Source organism: Botrytis byssoidea, assembly GCF_014898295.1.
Source record: "Botrytis byssoidea strain MUCL 94 chromosome Unknown BBYS_006, whole genome shotgun sequence".
Lineage (NCBI taxonomy): Eukaryota > Fungi > Ascomycota > Leotiomycetes > Helotiales > Sclerotiniaceae > Botrytis > Botrytis byssoidea.
Genome location: NW_024065847.1, coordinates 1,986,111 through 2,005,897, shown reverse-complemented (window position 1 = coordinate 2,005,897; position 19,787 = coordinate 1,986,111). Strand labels below are relative to the sequence as shown.

Below are 19,787 nucleotides of genomic sequence, written 5' to 3'. Positions count from 1 at the left end.
AGATTAAAGATCATGTCAAGTGAAGGGATACATGGGAAGGGAAGGGAAGGGAAGGGAAGGGAAGGGAAGGGAAGGGAAGGGAAGGGAAGGGAAGGGAAGGAAAGGAAAGGAAAGGAAAGGAAAGGAAAGGAAATTGCATGTGAAATCATGTGAATGGACCCTTAAGAATTCTGTGTAAGGTTACCTACCTGTACCTACCTATTCATGGATCATCAACGTTTTTCTCACACGACTCATTAATACGACGGATACGAAAGAGCCAATTAGATTCATCCCTTGAATGCTGTGTACTATGTAGCCAGCCTTACCTAAATCTATCAAGAATACGCATACGACGTATTGCTACCGAATACCTACCTACCTACCTACCTAAATACATACCCATCTTGTGCTCATATAGTAATATATACACCGTTCGCACAGCATTTTCCCCTACCGACCAAATCTAGGGACCGACCTTGAAGAACCCTCCCTAATACCTACCTAATACCTACCTAATACCTACCTAATACCTACCTAATACCTACCTAATACCTACCGAGCTACCTACCGATGAAGTACGAAGTACTTACAAGCCTACCTATGCATCAACTCCCTAGCTCACCCACAATAAATGTCTCCCAACGACCGGTTGCAGCGGACACCAAACAAAATCCCACACCCGAAGTTACCGGACTCACCGGACTCACCGGACTCAAAAGCGATCAATGAATGGACCTCCTTTCCCGCCAATCCCCTTTGACATACGAGGTATATCCATATCCGCATTGGATTATTCGGAGTATTTATATACATATATATATATCTCTCTCTCTCTATATATCTTCATCATTTCTATATTGAAGAAACTCTCATGCTTCAAGGGTACAACCGAATCCGGCTTATTCAGACTGAAAACGGATAATGTAATCAGATTCCATAATCCCATTCGAGTTTTCATCCAATGACAATACAAGGATTCCCTGATCCCATCCATCTCCATGATCCCCTCTCATCCCATCTCATCCCATCCAATCCAATCCAAATCGAGTACTCCGTACACAGCCCCTCACGTTTTCAGGGGCGAGAGATCAACATAATTTCCTTATGCGTGAAAACAGAAAATTCACTCTCACAAGTGAAACACTCATCCTTGGCGATCCGGGGAAACTTTTTTTTTTAATGAATTTCTCGTATTTTTAAGTGGTTCATTTTGATTCATCATTCATCATAGTTATTCACCCGAAACGTGAATGTCTCGCGAGGTTTCATTCATTCAATGTTATCACGTACTACCTAGGGAATCACGATGTTAATCTGATCTTGTTCACTCAATTCATTTCACGCAAGATGCAAGGTGAAATTGAAGGCAATATTGAAATGCAAAATAGATACAGTATATCAAACAAATGATCGTGATTCTGAATTAATTTACTCAATTACTTCAAGACAAGCAGGAGGGATGGCCCAGCCCAATTCTCTACCCATTAGCTCTCGAGCAATTCCAATTCGGGATATTTCCTTGAAATGTTTCCATCCCACGATCCATACCAATCCATCATGTAACTATCCAGAAATAAGAATTAAATGTTGATTGTGAAGAAGAAAAAAAAATGCGCATAGGAAGAAAAAACTTCTGATCCAAACTGTCGTTGCCCAGACCAGACTCTAATAGAATAAACAAAGTAAACATCAACACCCCCCTAAGGTATCTATCCCCTTTTTCGTAGACCCAAGCCAAAAATAACTTGTACCGGCGCCCGGAAATTCCATTGTGATGCAGCTGCGTGAAATTTGTCGATAGGTGAGCACTCAGATGCTTACAAGAGGAAAGCAGCGAGTCCGAAGACGGCGGCGATGGCAGCTCCTCCAACTTGAAGGTTGGCGGCAGCACCGGTAAAGGCAAGTGGGGTTTGGGTAGCGACTGGAGTGGTACCGTTGGCTGGGACGGAGATGTATCCAGTGGAAGATGGCTTGGCGGAGGCAGCTGGGACACCTGGAGCAGTGGTCTCATGTCCAGAGAGGGAGATGGTGGAGTAGATGACGGTTGGGATACAGGTGGTGATGGCAACGACAGAGACAGCTGGAGCTGGGGAGGAAACAACAACACCGAGGGAAGAGCCAGCGGAGGAGGCAGCTGGGGTGGCGTAGGTTGGGGTGAAGCCGGCTGGCTTGCTGGAAGCTGGTGCGCTGACGGCTGGTGCGCTGGAGGCTGGAGCAGATGTTGCTGATGCTACTGAGGAGCAGGCAGTTGGGGTGACCAATGATCCGTTGCTATCATATGGAGAGTATCCAAGGCATGATGCATAGTTGGAAGCGCAAAGGGATCGGTTTGCATCTGGAGCACTTCGGCAGGTGTTGTACTCAGTGGCGCAGGTCGCGGCGCAAGCATCAGCAGATGGTGATGGTGCTGGGGCAGATGAAACTGGAACCAAGACGCTGGTAGCTGGAGCGCTTGAGACTGGAGCAGATGTTGCTGATGCTACTGAGGAGCAGGCAGTTGGGGTGACCAATGATCCGTTGCTATCATATGGAGAGTATCCAAGGCATGATGCATAGTTGGAAGCGCAAAGGGATCGGTTTGCATCTGGAGCACTTCGGCAGGTGTTGTACTCAGTGGCACAGGTCGCGGCGCAAGCATCAGCAGATGGTGATGGTGCTGGGGCACTTGGTGCTGGGGGAGAAACAGCTGGTGCACTTGAAGCTGGAGCGGAAGCTACTGGTGCGCTTGAAGCTGGGCCGGAGGCAACTGGTCCACTGTTGGATGGCTGACCGGCTGGGGTGACAGATGAAGGAGCAGCCTCAGTGGAGGAGGTTCTTGAGTAGATGGTGGTGGAAACCTGGGTGCTGCGAGCTGGGCAGTCGGTAACAGTTGCGGCGCAAGAGGTGATGGTGACTTCCTCAGTGACCTGTGAAATATTAGTCAGGTGCCCTCAAATCTCTTCAATACAATCTTGTTCGAACTCACGTAGTCAGTGGAGGTGGCAGCCATGGCGGCACCAGCGAACATGGAAGCGGCGATAACGGAGAAACGCATTTTGAATATTATTTGGGTTTTTGGGGGTTAAAGGTGCTGAAGAGCGGTGATAGAGGGTTTACTGAATGTGATCTGTAGAGTATGTTCTGTAAAGAATGGACGACCGAAGTCAAAAGAAGATATGTATGATCTGGAAGATTGACTGTTTGGATGAAGAAGAAAAGTGAATAGAGGAGGGGCAAGTCAACCCCATATAAGCTTGGGAGATTAAACAAAGATGGGAGATGGGCTTGGCCACTTAGGAGATTGACAAGGAAGAGCAGCTTTTCAGCGGTCCCATGTGGAGAGACTTTCCACACTTTCCCACCACTAGGCTAGCAAAGAATACCCAATTCGTAGTTGGATTGACAGGGGAATCACTCTCAAACCGGTAGTCGTGCAAAGTAACTTTTGCTAGGGCTAATATGTGTAGCCATTTGGTGACCAATGTATACACCGCTGAGCCAAAGGCAAAGTTAGCCTCCATTTGACATCCACTCTAATTAACAGGAGGGTGATGGATGTTTTTCCCATTTCTCACGTTTGGTTTCGGGGAAATCCAAACATTCAACCTATGAGAAGCCGTAGGTCTAGTTCATCCGTTCCTTGCGATTTGACGTTTCGTGGCTTGATTTTCATGCGCACCGAAGGAAGGCCGGACCAGAGAAAATGCATGGTTTGGAAGTCTTGGTGGCTCTGTGCCGGAGTAGCGCATTCTACAAAGTACATGGACGATTTAAATTCATCTAATGCAGGAACAAGACCAATTAGCGGTTGAATTGGCTGTAGTTCAACAAGTGAGAACACAAGTGAGAACACAAGTGAGAACACAAGTGAGAACCCCTATAAATTTTACTTCACCCTAAGCCTGACATTTGTCTGACTAGGAGCTCTAGGAATGATTATCCATCCCAAAAGTTCCTGCAAATGTAACTTTAAGGCGTAGGTCCCTTCTGTATCTCGATTGACTCCAGGTTTTGGATCAATTGTTTAATCTTCTTGAAATCCTTCTATCTAACCATCTCACCATCTCATCCTAAGGCTTATCCAAAGTCACATTTAACGGTTCAAAGCTTCTATTTCAAGGTCATCTCATCCATGGATAGGTATGGATTGGATGGATGGATGGATGGATGGATATTCCTGATGATGTGGCTGTGGCTGAGGCTGATGGGTTTGCTTTTGCTTTTGCTTTTGCTGTTGCCGTTGCTGTTGCCGTTCTATCACGTCGTCAATCATATCCATGGATAATCATACAATTCATATAATCAAATCATCATGTACACAATATCAATATGGATGGCGGATGCTGTGTAGCTCCAGTTTACTTTAGATGATTGTTTCACACGCACGTTACTCGAGTAGAAATTCACAGGAGTCAGGTCAGGTCAGTAAATAAGTTCTCTTCATCCATCTTCAAATCATTATGATTCAATCCCCAAATTTGATAGGCTCAATGAAGTAGATTCCCCATATATTCCCATTTCCACTCAGTCACTCATGATTCAAATCCCATTCTTTAATCAAAAATGATCAGACCGTGCTTCGTCCCAGGATCCCAGATTCCCAGATTCCCAGATTCCCAGATTCCAGATTCCCAGTCTTCCAGTCTCCCAGTCTCCCAGTCTCCCAGTCGTCTGCTTTCCATTTAAGCATCTTTTTGAACCTGGTAGAAAATTGTCGACTCCATTTCCAAATATATATTCATTTCTAAATTCTCAGTCCTCATCGGGATCAGAGGCTTCAAACTTGGTTGATCATAATTTTGAATAATAATTGTATCTTGAAGGAGATTTAATCACCGTACCGTACCTCTCTTCAAAGATGTCTATTTTCGTATCTCCATCATGGTCCATGGAATGAACCCGCAAATGATGCGATGTGATTGATTAACCGTCCTCGGAACGAAATCGTTAAGATTTGCTTTATAAATTGCAAAATTTGCAATACGAGCTTCATCGTGGTCGAATTACCTAGGTTCTAATTTTAACCAAGATAATGTTGCCGTATTCACTCTTCATTCATTAAAGATCTCTTTCGGGTTTTGTTAACTCCATTATTTCTACAACAGAAATGAGGCCATCTACTATCACTGTCGAAAGGCCGATATGGTTTTTACTGGATCGACTGATTTGATACACTGGCGTCTTCTGTGCGGTTATTTCCTCCACAATACTCGAGAACCTAGTACCGACACCAGCGAATTACCTAGTAGTTTCCAAGATATCGACGACAAATGCCAAGATATCGAAGATTCGCCGGTAGATTGTATACTCCCGTGAAAAGGGGCATGACGGTGAACTTGTAAGTTGTCATACCATGCTTTGAGAATATAAATGCATGGAAATGGGTTATGCACCTGTGCAAGTTCGTCATCATCTACGAGTTATCAACGTGGAATTTCTTCTATTTCTGGGATAATCGCATCCTACATACTTTTCGACCTTCATCTCTTAGTCTGGATAAGATTCAAGTCTTACCATCCCGTACACTGGTTTTACTTACTTTTCGCAGTGTATGACGACAACAACTTGTGTTTAACGCCATGATCATGTCCCCGAATGCAAATCACTACATTATATCACAACGATCGACAGATAATAATGCGTTTACTATCATTATCCATGGTCTTACAACACGATACAAGACGACATACGTCAATTGATTGACAAAGTTCCCGTGTGTACTCGATTAATTCATACTGCGCCCTAGAATAATTCAACAATCCGAGGGCAAGATATATATAAATCTAGGTACATGGTACATACGGTAGAGTTCTGCTATTTTAATCTCAAAACATATTGATAGATCTGCGAGTCCTATTAACTATCCATCTACATCATCGTCAAGATTCGGTCCAACGACAAACGACCGTCTGGACATGATGGTTAGATTTGCGCGTCGCACAAAGGGTACATATCTTCTCGCAACTACAATTCTGACACATACGACCATAGACTGAAGAGAATTGGGCATCCCGTCCGCTCTGCCATACACAAGCTTCAGATCGGTGGATTAGTAGTTGGGTGGGTGACCACCAGCGAATCCCCACTGTTGTATGTCGTTATCTGTTTTGCTAGGCAGGCATAACTCATTTTTGGATCGTCGAGTCGTCCCTGGTCAAAAATTTACATGCTGGAATTCAAGTCACCGAGCCTCACTGTTACATGTGCATGCCATTTGCCTTGTTTCTGCTGTGGAGCAGACTTTTGTTTGTTTTGCTCGAGATCCTCCTTTGTCCCTTTTCCAGCTGTGTGTCTGGTACAATTTTGGCATCATCGGATAAACGACATTATGTTCTATTTTAATTTATTTATAGCATTATCGCCACCAGATCTCCGCTATTGCTGATATGCGTTCCTTGCATTGTTTCGCTGCGAATCTACCATCATTGCAGAAGTCTATGCTATGCAGTGCCGGAGGTCACTAAGGGTACCCCATGTTTCTGAATTAATCTAAGTAATCATGGAGACGGATCTAAATTCACTGTCATGCACTTGTTGTCCTCATTTTCTTATGTTACACTTCTGTGTGTACATTCTGTCCATTCCAATCCGTTGTCCCTACACTGTGTATCGGCTTCTCATTTGAATCTTCGCTTTCGTTATGAATTCTTCCGACTTGTTGTCTATTTTCTCGTGTTGATCATTGATACTTCAAATCCTTCCTTTGCCCGTCGCAATCTCCCGTGTTAGTTCTATTTTGGCAACCACTTCAAGGCCCCATTGTGACGATTTGTCAAAACGGATTGCTCATTGAAATCGTGTTGTGCTTCAAGATACCTAAGGTGTGCACTTTCTTTTCACTCTCTGCCTTTTTTGTTGTAAAGTGCCCGGCTCGGGGTGTCTTTAAATAAGTACAAAGATACAGGAGCTCCCAAAAGAGGGTGTTAGGCACTTGACATCTTGGGGTTCTTGATATTCACTCTTTAATACCCCATCTTCCTACAGAGGCTCTTTCAGGATTGATACTGATACTGATGTAGATGTAGATATTATTCACAACATCCTCTCTGGTGAATGTTTAACCCTCTGCTGGTCCTAACAAGCGCGGATCTAACATTACTTCTCAATTCTCACACTGTAAAGCCCCTGGATCTTTATATAAACCCCCCAACTTAATAACTTTTACTGGGTAAGGAAGTAGGAAATGCCAACAGATTCGATCAAGATCGTGCGCAGTGTAACGAGTCCTTGTCAACTCATAGAAATAGGACTATCAGATTTTGAATTCGATTGTATAAAATTCATCGTTTATCTACGCGGGCTTTGCATAACAGTTTTGTTGTCATTCAACGTCTCATTCGTTCCGGTTTCACTGTCGCTTAATGTTATTATCATCATATTCCCATACATTATCACCCTCGAAACAAAATCGTTTCTTACTATGCCCTCCTTAGAAAACTATCTCCATTCGCAGTATTACCCTTGCGATCTACCCACATTCAATCACCTCGCCTGTCGACAATATGCTCGCCTCCTGATATTTTTATGGTAGAATCGTTATGATAGGATAGATGCGAATAATCTTTAGCTAATACCTAATGAGTTTGTTTTAAGGTGAGAAGGGTGTGGAGATGCGATTCTCTCCGTGGTGGCCAGGAAGTTGGGTGGGTGTGAATTACCAACTCTCATCTAAAATAGAGATAGATGTACCTATTTGATGTTATATTCATGTTAATGGCTTGAAAGCTTAGTGAATTACTCTTTTGCATGTGAACCACTGTGGGAGGGGATATAATCCTATTATTGAGATTCAAGTTACCTCAACCTGATCAAGACCAGGCAAGGTGAGGCGGTTCATGGCGCAACAATGATTTGCTGCGGGACATCTGATTGTGTTATGAGACGAGGGCTCGTTCGTATATTTAGGGATACTACTTGCTGTACAAAATTCTAGCGGCGTTCCATTTTATCATTCTCCTCTTACGCGGTATAGCAAGACCTCACAATGTTTAATCGAGTCCATGCATCCTCATCTAATAGACACTCACAACCTGAAGTGAACCTGAAGTACAACTCTATCTGCAAGTTTCCATTCAATGCGAAATATCTACGCAATTCCTATTCTCGAATTCCTTTTTCCTGATCAATCGATCCTATTTTAAGCACAAGGAAGAACCAGAGAATGAAAATGCACAATCAAGAAATCTTTGTTCAATGTACAGGCAACTCTGAATAAGCTCTCTTTGTTCCATTTCCTGGCGACTTGAAGATGAAGATGCTAGCGTCACTCAGTCTCAATACTCGGACATGTAAGATGCTTAGTTGGGACAGTGGGAATGTGGATAGAAGAGGAAGGGATGCGTGCATGCGAGTAGAACGGGTAGATGAAAGGCAAGGAAATTATTACTCCGATTATGATCAAACATCTAGCTTTCCCCTCGCTTCTTTTTGTACATCTAACATACCGCGAAAGGATCATTCCGTTCATTTATATGGAATTCCATCTCCCAGCTATCAACCCCCAAATTTTGAGACCGTCGTAATTGAGAGGTGAAAACAATGACCTTGAGATATACATCCTACAACTAGATTACTTCCCGCATAACTCACGTCTCGTTATATCCTGTTCCAAGGCCATCCAAATTAAGTTATTCGAACACGAGGTCAAAGGCGCAATATGAATCAATGTGTCTTCAAAGGGATGAATGAATATCTTTATTCCTCCTGAGGTCGTGCTTATTTTAATCTTTCATCCCATCCATCATTTATATTTAGCACAAAGCCACCACGTTTGTGCAACTTCTCTACGGACTGGACCATACATTGCATTCCTTTTTACATTCAGGAGCGCGGTGTGGAGGTGCGAACATAGGATGGAAATTGTTGGTTTCATTGCATGTAGGTATGGTGGCATGTGACCACCCAGTATAACCGGTTCTCGGAATGGCAGATTTTCATAGCAAGTTTGGAAGGATTGAATTGAACGATATTGATAGATAGTTTGAAGACGAGATAGAAATTTAGCTAGTGCTTATTGTTATCTTTATATCCACAGGAACTTTGTCATTGAACTTCATTTGTAGAGAGTTGGTAGCTATAGATGGGATGGAGAGATATTAAACCACATACCCTCCTTAGCCGCAATACTTGGTTTTATAGAGATAGTCAACGGAAGTGGAGTTTATCTTTACCAGTTTCCTTGGTAGAGTTGCCAGTTCTCAATATTGAAGTCTTAGTTAGATGATTATGTAGATACTCAGTTCACCTGGGCAACTCTAATTTCATTTCAAAGTCCATTGCGAGGAGGGGGGATTGATTGATCAATACTAGTCACTCTTTCACTTCATAGATTCATGTCACTTGCAAAGCATATTATAGGAATTAGATTATATATTAAAGAGATGAATTACATTAGGAGATTAAGGAAATACAATTGTCAAAGTCCAGCTCTGACAATCTTGACACGATGTAAAGAAATAATACTTACCGAAATCTGTCGGGTCTTACCTCTTCTTCTTCTTCTCGACAAATGAGATACTCACTTACCTCTCGAGGTGTCGGGATAGGGAGGACGACTTACCTTGAACGACTTCGCTTGACTGCTGGAGCCCATTCCGAGATATCGCTGTCATCGCCGGAGTCGTTGTCGCCAGAGCTATCGCTGGAGATCGCGATAGCCTTTCTTGCGTTTCTCTTAATCTCGACTCGAGGTTTCTTGACTGGCCTGGGGCTAGGCTTGAACTGTGGTGCGCGTCCTGCGGTGTCAACAAGAACGGTGTCGTCGTCAGCATCTAAGACCGTCTCGTCGACTTCAAACTCAGCATCATCGTCCTCGTCAACCTCGGCTGCCTTTCGCTTGTTGTTCTTCATTCTGGGTTGTCTGACGAGTGGAGCTTCGGAACCCGATGCATTTTCCCCAACTTGCTTGTCCTTTCTGGTGGTGAGACCAGCAACAAAAAGATCAAGGTTGTTCATGTGCTTGTCAATGGAGTTTGCATTCGGACGACTGTCGCGAAACTTTTGTCGGTTGCGGGGTTCAAGCTCCAAGGCCTTGGCGGTCAAAGCATAGCTAAGGGTATTCTCGTAGCTATATCTATGGCGAGGGGCGGTGGTACCTTGGCTTGCGAAGTTTCTCTCTGCGTGGCGGATGAACTTCCCGACGACTTTCTTCATCTCGAGGTGATCTCGTGTGATAGCCATCTTGTTTCGGCCCTCGGGAAAGATACGATAATCCGGTCTAACGTTGAAATTGGCGCAGATGAAGGGGAAGTCGAGGAATTTTTCGAGGCAGTAGAGATGAACATGTCCGGCGTTGTGGAAAGGATCGGTGACAACTGGATCGGATGACTGTTCATCGAAGGCGACTCGGTAGTGTCCCTTGTGAATGGTGCCGTTGCGGACTGGGCAGTCTTCAAAGCGGCACTTGTCGGAGTTTTGATGCGAGTAGCGTGCGGCGGAATCGGATGGGACGCTTTGAACCCAGAGTGTGAGTCCAGAGTTTTTGGTGTGTCTTTGTCCCTGACCCGTGTGACCCGGATGGTTGAAGATGAACTCTTGTATCTGATTGACCGTGTAGCGAACATGTGGCTTTAACTCTCCATCCTTGGTGTACTGGAATGGATGCACGCCGGCACGATTAGGCGTTCCCCAACTTCTAGGTGGTTGTGCGAGCGGAGTGTAGAACCTGGATGGGTTCATCGACTGGATATTCCTGCTGCGCTTGTTTTTACCTTGTGTTGTCGCGTTTGGTTTGATCCATTTCTTTCCAGGTACCTTGATAGGTCTGACGGGAGTTTCACGCTCTTTTGGTGCAGGTCCTGCTGCTTGTGTTGACTCGGGTTCATCTTCGTTGTCCGAGAGCGCGAAATTCTCTGCGTCATATTCGTAGTCCGATAAGGCAAGATCCTCTGGATCTTGTTCGATGGAGATGGCAAGAGCCTTGCCCTTTCCCTTGGATGTCTCGCGCTTTTTGTTTGGCTGTTGCTCGAGGCCAAAGGGCTCACTGATGTCAATGCCGCTAGCCATGACTTGAAGGATTTCATCGTCAAATTCTCTGCGTCGCTTCACTCCTTGCAGAAGTGCCGCTGTGACGTGTCGGGGTAATCGACCAGCTTGATCTATGATGTGCAAAGGATAAGCTGCGTCAGGGAAGTCATTCAAGATAGAATTTTGGTAATGAGGGGGAAACTCAAAAGGAGCGGGGACGTGTTGAACTGGTTGCATGGTGCCAGTGAAGCCTTGGTTAAAGAACTGAGGGTTGACTGCTGCATTGTCAGTAATGTGAGGAAGGGGTAACTCAACTTGAGTGGGATTTCCTTGCATCTCTTCATCTGGAAGGTCGAGGTAATCTTCAAACTGGAAGGCTTGAGGAGGAGCTTGAACGGCTTGATCATCTTCGACGGGGTAGATGGGAGAGTGGAGATCCACTCCATCGAGGAATTGATATTGATCGTCGAGAAAGTAATCGTTGTAGTAGATTTCCGACATGTTGTTAATTTAGCAGCTTAGCTGTACTAAATAGATTGAATGTAGTAAAAGATTTATGTTTTTGGGGAATTATCTCAAAAGGCAATGCTAGAGAAGTGTGTTTGAGGCTGCTAGAGGATTGTAGATGAGAGCAGTAGTTGTATATGAGGAAAAGAGAGGACAATAGGGATTGTCAACGAGCTTATATGCAGAAATTGATGCTTTGTTTCTCGATTGTATTGTTATTTCTTTGTATATACACTGACAAAGAGCCCGTTGAGCGGGTTCTCTACTTTATAAAGAGATGTGAACTATGACAGATATTCACCAGAAAACAACAATGGGATTGACTCGGTCAACAAAGGAGAGCACTGATTTTCTTTATACCTTGACACTGATAGGAGGGTCGACATTGTCTTCTCTCGTATCTAAATATCCATCATTATGGACAAAGATACAGTATCTTGGTATTTCCTTCGATCTTCCGACCTACCTGTTTGGTTGTTGTATAGCCAATATGATACCAATATAGAACTCGCGTCTTGATATATGGCTGAGCCATACTGTTGAATAAAAAAGGATTGATTCAGATTTGCAGCATGTACTAGCACAGTGTGGTGCCATAAATATTTGCAACAGAAAACGCAATTGGCCGCCTGTAAATCCCATCAAACGGGGTGCAAGAATTGCGATAAAATTTTTACTAGTTGGAGAACTTTTGAGAATTAGCTTGCGTTTCATCAATATGAATGAGGCAATTCAGAATGAGGTTTGAACAACAATAATCAGAAGGTCTCCAAGATAATCAACATACAGCACAAGGCCGTTCAGAACAGGTCTGTGTATCTTGTTTGTAACATCATGTTGTAGTAACCCAAAATGGGAAAGAAGGAAGTATGGACAAAGATGGAATAAATATAGACATACCAAAAATAAAGGAACTGTGAACATGATTGAGCAAGTCATGAAATTAGCACTATAGAACAGATTTTATGATCAAAAGTCGGAGTCCTATTAGTAAAGCCTCCAATTGAGGTTTCGCAGATGTTCAAGGCGAAAATATGAACAAAATTGATACAGGAGCTTCTCCGCAATTGCAACAATAGAATGAATCCATTTCGGAGATTGTGACAATTGAGAATGGAGCAAAGATATATACTTGAAGGATGTATAAACCAACAGTATGAATTTATATTGTTGAAGGTTCAATGATTGAAATTGAAGGTTGTTGGAGAAGGAATAAGAAATTGTCTACCACAAAAATTTATAGATGAGAAGAAATTATAAAAGCTTTTCAAGGGTTGTGGTCCGTGCCGAGTTAGCTTAATATTTCCCGAATCACGTGACAATAGTGGTGATGATATGAGCCTTGGAATGTATGAATTGGCTCGAGGATGGATGAAAAGTCAACGAAATCTGATTGGTTCATAATTCTAAGACATAGTCACCGGTCTCCCTGATCGACTTCAGCAACATAAAATTCCCCATGTATTGATAATATGCCATATGTCTGTAATGTAAGTAAGGGGGTAAGTACCTTTTCCCCATGGGAAACATTCATTGATTTGAAGAAAGTTTGTTATGACTACTCTACTACCTACCTACATACATAGCAAGATCATACATATGATATAATCCAATATACGCCTTTCTTTTGCCGTAATTTACTTTGAGAAATAGAAAACGTGTGACCTCCAAAATCAGAATTATTCATTCCTTCCAAGGTTCCCCCCACTTCTTCTCGACATATTCCCAACTTCACTCCACACAGCACTCGTACACTTGACTGCTGACTGCTGACTGGTAGACTGGACGACTGGACGACTGGCAACCTGATCGGCTATTCTTGTACCTATTTGTCCGAATTCCCCGAGTACCTGTATACGAATGCAAACATCAACGGTCGGTAGGTCGGTCCATCCAGAATAGGTACAGAGTAGAATAGAAAATCAGGGCATGACGAAAGTGTGAAAGTGTGAAGATCTAAATCCTTATTCAGTATGCTTCTGCTGCCGATTTTCATTTTTGAGTAACCATCCATTATTTGCATCTTCCCTACCATCCTCTCTATCCTTCTCTCCATCTAAGCTTCAAGCTTCATGTTTCTATCCACCTACCATACTTTAATCCCTCCTTGAAACCTTAATTTTGCGACTTTCTTCTCGACTTCTTGTACCCTCGTTTGCTCATACCGCTTGACACAATTTACACCAAAGATGGAGGAGAATAACCCGGAATTGCAGGCAAAGCTGCAGGAATTGGAACACGAGCTGGAGGTTAGTGATGGCGTTTCCAACAACGGGGAATTTGAATTAGCAGCGTCGCGTGTGCTCTTGTGCCAGATATATGCAGGATGTCATTTTTCGGGATAGATTAAATGGATTCTAGAGCCAGTTTGCTGATACAACTTTTGCTTTAGGAAGGGGATATCACGGAGAAGGGGTATGTTTTCCCCAGGCTATGCTAGAATCATTCAATGCCATCCCAACATTTCTGATTGATCGAACACAGGTATCAAAAGCGACGCACATTTCTACTTTCACAATATATGGGATCTTCGACGATATCTGCGGAACTAAAAGGGCTGCGCATACATGCTCCTGATGACAGCATACATCCCTCGAATGATGGTTCACGCTCTGCATCGCTTGCTGCCCTCAATTCGAACTTGAATACCCCAAGTGGGAGCGATTTCTACCCCTCACAAAACTATGGCACATCACAACTTTCCGGTCGAACAGCTACGATGGCGAGTGATGCAGGAAGCTTTGGGGCGAATAGAGCGCAAGATGGGCGGACCTTTTCATACGCCGGTAGACCTCAAGATTTAAGACTGGCAGTGCACAATCCCACCCAAAGACATAGCTCTTATAGCCAGAACTCCGCATATCAGCCTGGCTCTCCAGCGACTGGAGACTATCAACAAGAACGTCCAAATGAGCCAAGTATGAGAATAGGATCCATGGCTTCGGGTACAAATTATGCTTTTAATCCGGCTCACCAAACTGGGTATGTGGAACATCCGGGAGAAGTTTACGATCCAAATCACGGAGGGCCGATGATGGATTCTCATGGCACCATGCTTGGGGAGTCGCAACAAGGATATTTCTCGGATTTCGCAGGACAACAAGGATACGACATTAATGGCCCAATTTCCTACGGTGGAGGGCCACATCGATATTCTTCTAGTGACGCATTCTCTCCAACAGCAGCGATGGCACCACCGATGCTGACCACCAGCGATCTACCCCCTCCTGATGCCCTAGAATATCAGATGCCCCTTGAACCTCGAGATGTCCCATTCGCTGTCTACGATCCGCATGATAGAAATACTCCCATGTCTAAATTTGACAACATTGCAGCCGTGTTAAGGCACCGGGGAAAGGCGAGAGCAAAGATGCCAGCGTACTGGGTTTTGGACAATAAAGGAAAAGAAATTGCTTCTATAACTTGGGAGAAACTTACTAGCCGAGCCGAGAAAGTTGCGCAAGTAATCAGAGACAAGAGTTCTCTTTACAGAGGTGATCGAGTCGCACTGATATACCGCGAATCCGAAATCATTGAATTTGCCATTGCTTTGCTTGGATGTTTTATTGCTGGAGTAGTGGCAGTCCCTATTAATGATCTTGACGATTATGCAAAACTTAATACGATCCTGACCTCTACACAAGCACATCTTGCACTGACTACTGACAACAATTTGAAAACTTTCCAACGAGATATTACGACGCAGAAGCTCAATTGGCCAAGAGGGGTAGAATGGTGGAAAACGAATGAGTTTGGAAGCTGGCATCCAAAGAAAAAGGATGATGTACCGCCTTTGACTGTCCCAGATTTGGCTTACATTGAATTTTCTCGAGCCCCCACGGGCGATCTTCGCGGCGTAGTGATGAGCCATCGAACAATCATGCATCAGATGGCATGTCTCAGTGCTATCATATCAACAGTGCCGGTTGGAGGGCATGGTGACACTTTCAATCCTGAATTAAGAGATAAAAATGGAAGGTTAATGGCTGGCGGTAGCAGTCGCGGCGAGATCTTACTATCTTATCTAGACCCACGACAAGGTATTGGTATGATTCTGGGTGTTTTATTGACTGTATACGGTGGTCACACAACTGTATGGCTTGAAAGTAAGGCTGTTGAGACGCCTGGTCTCTATGCGCATCTCATCACAAAATACAGAGCAACCCTCATGGTAGCCGATTACCCAGGTCTAAAACGGGCAGCTTATAATTACCAGCAAGATCCAATGACGACGCGAAATTTCAAAAAGGGAATGGAGCCAAACTTTCAAAATGTCAGGTTATGTCTAATAGATACCTTGACAGTCGACAGCGAATTTCACGAAGTTCTAGCAGATCGATGGTTACGGCCAATGCGAAATCCTCGTGCACGAGAATTAGTGGCTCCTATGCTATGTCTACCAGAACATGGTGGAATGGTAATCAGTATGCGAGATTGGTTGGGTGGCGAAGAGCGTATGGGGTGCCCTTTGAAATTAGACATAGGATCAGATGGAGACTCTATAGAGGAAAAATCCGAAGAGAAAGAGAAGGCAACTGGTAACGGCTTTGGAAGTCTTATAGGAGGCGGAACAGTAGCTCCTGCCGAACAAAAAGGAAGAACAGAATTAAGCGAAGTTCTTCTTGATCGGGAAGCACTCAAAACCAATGAAGTTGTTGTGGTCGCTATCGGCGAAGAAGCACGCAAGAAAGCTAGTAGCGAGCCAGGGACAGTCCGTTGCGGTGCTTTTGGTTTCCCAATACCTGATGCAACCCTGGCGGTAGTAGATCCCGAAACTGGTCTTTTAGCCTCACCACATTCAGTGGGAGAAATTTGGGTAGACTCTCCATCATTATCAGGGGGCTTCTGGGCCTTACCAAAACACACAGAACAAATCTTCCATGCTCGACCATATAAATTCGAGCAAGGAGATCCAACTCCGATGATGGTAGAGCCAGAATTTCTTCGAACAGGACTCCTTGGAACAGTAATTGAGGGCAAGATCTTCGTTCTTGGTCTGTATGAGGACCGTCTTCGTCAGAAGGTTGAATGGGTCGAGCATGGTCATGAAGTTGCAGAACATCGATACTTCTTTGTGCAGCATATAATTGTGAGCATCATGAAGAACGTACCCAAAATATACGATTGTTCGGCATTTGATGTTTTCGTCAATGATGAACATCTTCCAATAGTTCTGTTAGAGTCGCCATCAGCGTCAACAGCACCTGCCACTTCTGGTGGACCTCCACGTCAACTCGATACTGCGCTTCTAGACTCACTATCAGAGAGATGCATGGAAGTCTTAATGCAAGAGCACCATTTAAGAGTCTATTGTGTTATGATTACAGCACCAAATACTCTCCCAAAAGTTTTGAAGTGTGGGAGAAGGGAGATTGGTAACATGCTTTGTCGTCGAGAGTTTGATCTTGGTAATCTTCCTTGCGTGCATGTCAAATTCGGAGTCGAACGCGCAGTACTCAACCTACCTATTGGCGTGGATCCAATCGGCGGCATATGGTCACCACTGGCTGCGCAAGCTCGTGAAGATATATTATCTCCTGGCGACAAACAATACTCCGGAATTGATCGTCGCGAAGTGGTAATTGATGACCGGACGTCTACACCACTCAATAACTTTTTAAGCATAGTCGACTTATTGCAATGGCGTGTGGCGCGACAAGCTGATGAATTATCCTATTGTACTATAGATGGCCGAGGTAAAGAGGGAAAAGGAATTACTTGGAAGAAATTCGATACGAAAGTGGCTGCTGTAGCTATGTATCTCAAGAATAAGGTCAAGATAAGACACGGTGATCATCTTATACTCATGTATACGCATTCAGAAGATTTCGTTTATGCAACACACGCATGTTTTTGCTTGGGAGCAACAGCAATACCCATGGCGCCTCTTGATCAGAATCGACTGAACGAAGATGCACCGGCATTTTTACATATGGTCTCAGACTACCGTGTGAAGGCAGTTTTGGTTAATCAAGATGTTGATCATCTGATGAAACAAAAGGCAGTTTCTCAACATCTTAAACAATCAGCACAAGTTCTTAAGGTATCGGTACCGAGCATATACAATACTTCAAAGCCACCTAAGCAAAACAGTGGCTGCAGAGATCTTGGCCTTACGATGTTACCAGGTTGGGTTCAGCCAGGGTATCCAGCTCTTGTTTGGACATATTGGACTCCTGATCAACGTAGGATCGCAGTGCAATTAGGTCATGATACCATCATGGGTATGTGCAAAGTACAAAAAGAAACTTGTCAAATGACAAGCTCGAGGCCTGTTCTAGGTTGTGTGAGAAGTACGACTGGTTTAGGTTTCATCCACAGTGTCCTTATGGGTATTTTTGTTGGGGCACCAACTTACCTGGTCTCTCCTGTCGAATTTGCACAAAATCCAGTATCATTGTTCTTAACTCTTTCGCGGTACAAGATCAAAGATACTTATGCTACACCGCAAATGCTTGACCATGCGATGGCCGTTATGCCAGGGAAGGGATTCACCCTCCACGAATTAAAAAACATGATGATTTCTGCCGAGGGAAGACCCCGAGTTGACGTTTTCCAAAAAGTACGCCTCCATTTTGCTGCGACTGGTTTAGACCGCACTGCTATCAATACGGTTTATTCGCACGTTTTGAATCCAATGATAGCATCTCGTTCATATATGTGTATTGAGCCGATTGAATTATGGCTAGACACTCAAGCCTTGCGCAGAGGTATGATCTATCCTGTCGATCCAGAATCTAATCCAAAGGCTCTTTTGGTTCAAGATTCCGGTATGGTGCCTGTATCGACTCAAATAGCTATTGTCAACCCAGAGAGCCGATGTCTTTGTCATGAAGGTGAATACGGTGAAATTTGGGTAGAGTCAGAAGCGTGCGTCAGAGCTTTCTATGGGTCTAAAGATGCTTTTGACTCAGAAAGATTTGATGGACGTACTGTGGATGGTGATCCTAATGTACAGTATGTTCGGACAGGAGATCTAGGCTTTCTACACAATGTTAGCCGACCTATAGGACCAAATGGTGCGCAAGTCGAGATGCAAGTACTATTCGTTCTAGGCAGTGTTGGAGAAACATTCGAAATTAACGGCCTGAGTCATTTCCCTATGGACATCGAGAGTTCTGTGGAGAAATGTCATCGTAACATTGTTCCTGGAGGATCGTAAGTTTTTCCCCGATTGATCTACCAAAGCCTTAGAGACTAACAAAACTTAGTGCCGTATTTCAAGCAGGTGGGCTTATTGTTGTGCTTGTAGAAGTAGGAAGAAAATCCTACCTCGCCTCCATCGTACCCGTCATCGTAAACGCAATTCTTAACGAACATCAAATCGTCGTCGATATAGTTGCTTTTGTCAACAAAGGCGATTTCCCTAGATCTAGACTGGGAGAAAAGCAAAGGGGTAAGATTTTAGCGACTTGGGTCACACGCAAAATGCGTACAATGGCACAATTCGGTATCCGAGATGCCGAAGGGGGTCTTTCGGATGTTACAGAGACAATGGAACCACGAAGTGGTATCCCTAGTGTCCGAAATGGTAGCGTAATCGCCAGCAGTCTCCGTAATGTTGAACCTGCTCCTCAGATTATCGAAGAGCAGGAACGCGAGCGTCAGCGTGCCGTCTCACAACACAGCTTTGCGCCTCTCCCGACTGGCATTTCAGAAATGCCAGCGGATAATTATGATGATCCTTCAATGAGATCATCTCATGAAGTTAATTTCGGCATGAGAACTAATGATGATACACCCCCTGCAAATCCACAACCAAATCATTTCGAGATGTCGGGTCATAATTTTGATGGCGGAAATATCAATTTTGATAGTCCATATTCTGATTTTGTAGTTCCAGGATTTGGACCTAGTGCTGGCCAACCTCCAGTGATTGGTCCAAAACCGGGGATGGATACGGGAATGGATGTAGGTGGACCAAGTGATGGGGGGAATGATCAGTGGAGTTTACCGAGTCAGCAGCAGCAAGGAGGTGCACAGGGAGCAAGTGGATTTGGGGGATTGAGGGTTCATAATATGGATGATGATGATGACTGGAAGAATACTTTAATGCATTATAACCGGGCTAATCAATAGAGTGATTGAGCTGAGGCGTATGTGGATCTATATTGGGGAGGGGGTAGGTAGAGAAGCGCGATACTTAGAGAGAGAGGGGATGAATATAAGGGACTTGACTACCCTTATGGAATTTTTGAGCGATAATATCCTAGACCGGGACTATATATTGCATGGGTTGATAGCATTTGGAAGAGCGAGATCATTGATGGAGCAAAACACTTGGTTCAAGACATAAATAAAAGTCCTATTGTCAGTACGTCTGCACTTGTGAATGTTTGTAAATGAAATGAGAT

General features: G+C 44.1%; 3 protein-coding genes across 3 annotated transcripts; 1 reads left to right on the top strand and 2 right to left on the bottom strand.

Moving 5' to 3' along the window:
• Nucleotides 1–1,799: 1,799 nt before the first annotated feature.
• Nucleotides 1,800–3,016, bottom strand: EAE97_004039 (uncharacterized protein; the record flags this gene model as incomplete). Its single annotated transcript, XM_038874551.1, has 2 exons — nucleotides 1,800–2,888; nucleotides 2,948–3,016. The coding sequence occupies 2 exons, from the start codon at nucleotides 3,014–3,016 to the stop codon at nucleotides 1,800–1,802; spliced, it is 1,158 nt and encodes a 385-aa protein (XP_038735160.1).
• Nucleotides 3,017–9,516: 6,500 nt separating this feature from the next.
• EAE97_004038 (uncharacterized protein) lies at nucleotides 9,517–11,427 on the bottom strand (the record flags this gene model as incomplete). The annotated part of the gene is made up of 1 exon (XM_038874550.1): nucleotides 9,517–11,427. One exon carries the CDS (start codon nucleotides 11,425–11,427, stop codon nucleotides 9,517–9,519), a length of 1,911 nt encoding a protein of 636 aa, XP_038735159.1.
• A 2,195-nt stretch (nucleotides 11,428–13,622) lies between these two features.
• Nucleotides 13,623–19,512, top strand: EAE97_004037 (uncharacterized protein; the record flags this gene model as incomplete). The annotated part of the gene is made up of 4 exons (XM_038874549.1): nucleotides 13,623–13,682; nucleotides 13,826–13,848; nucleotides 13,918–18,591; nucleotides 18,645–19,512. The coding sequence occupies 4 exons, from the start codon at nucleotides 13,623–13,625 to the stop codon at nucleotides 19,510–19,512; spliced, it is 5,625 nt and encodes a 1,874-aa protein (XP_038735158.1).
• Between the last annotated feature and the right edge of the window lie 275 nt (nucleotides 19,513–19,787).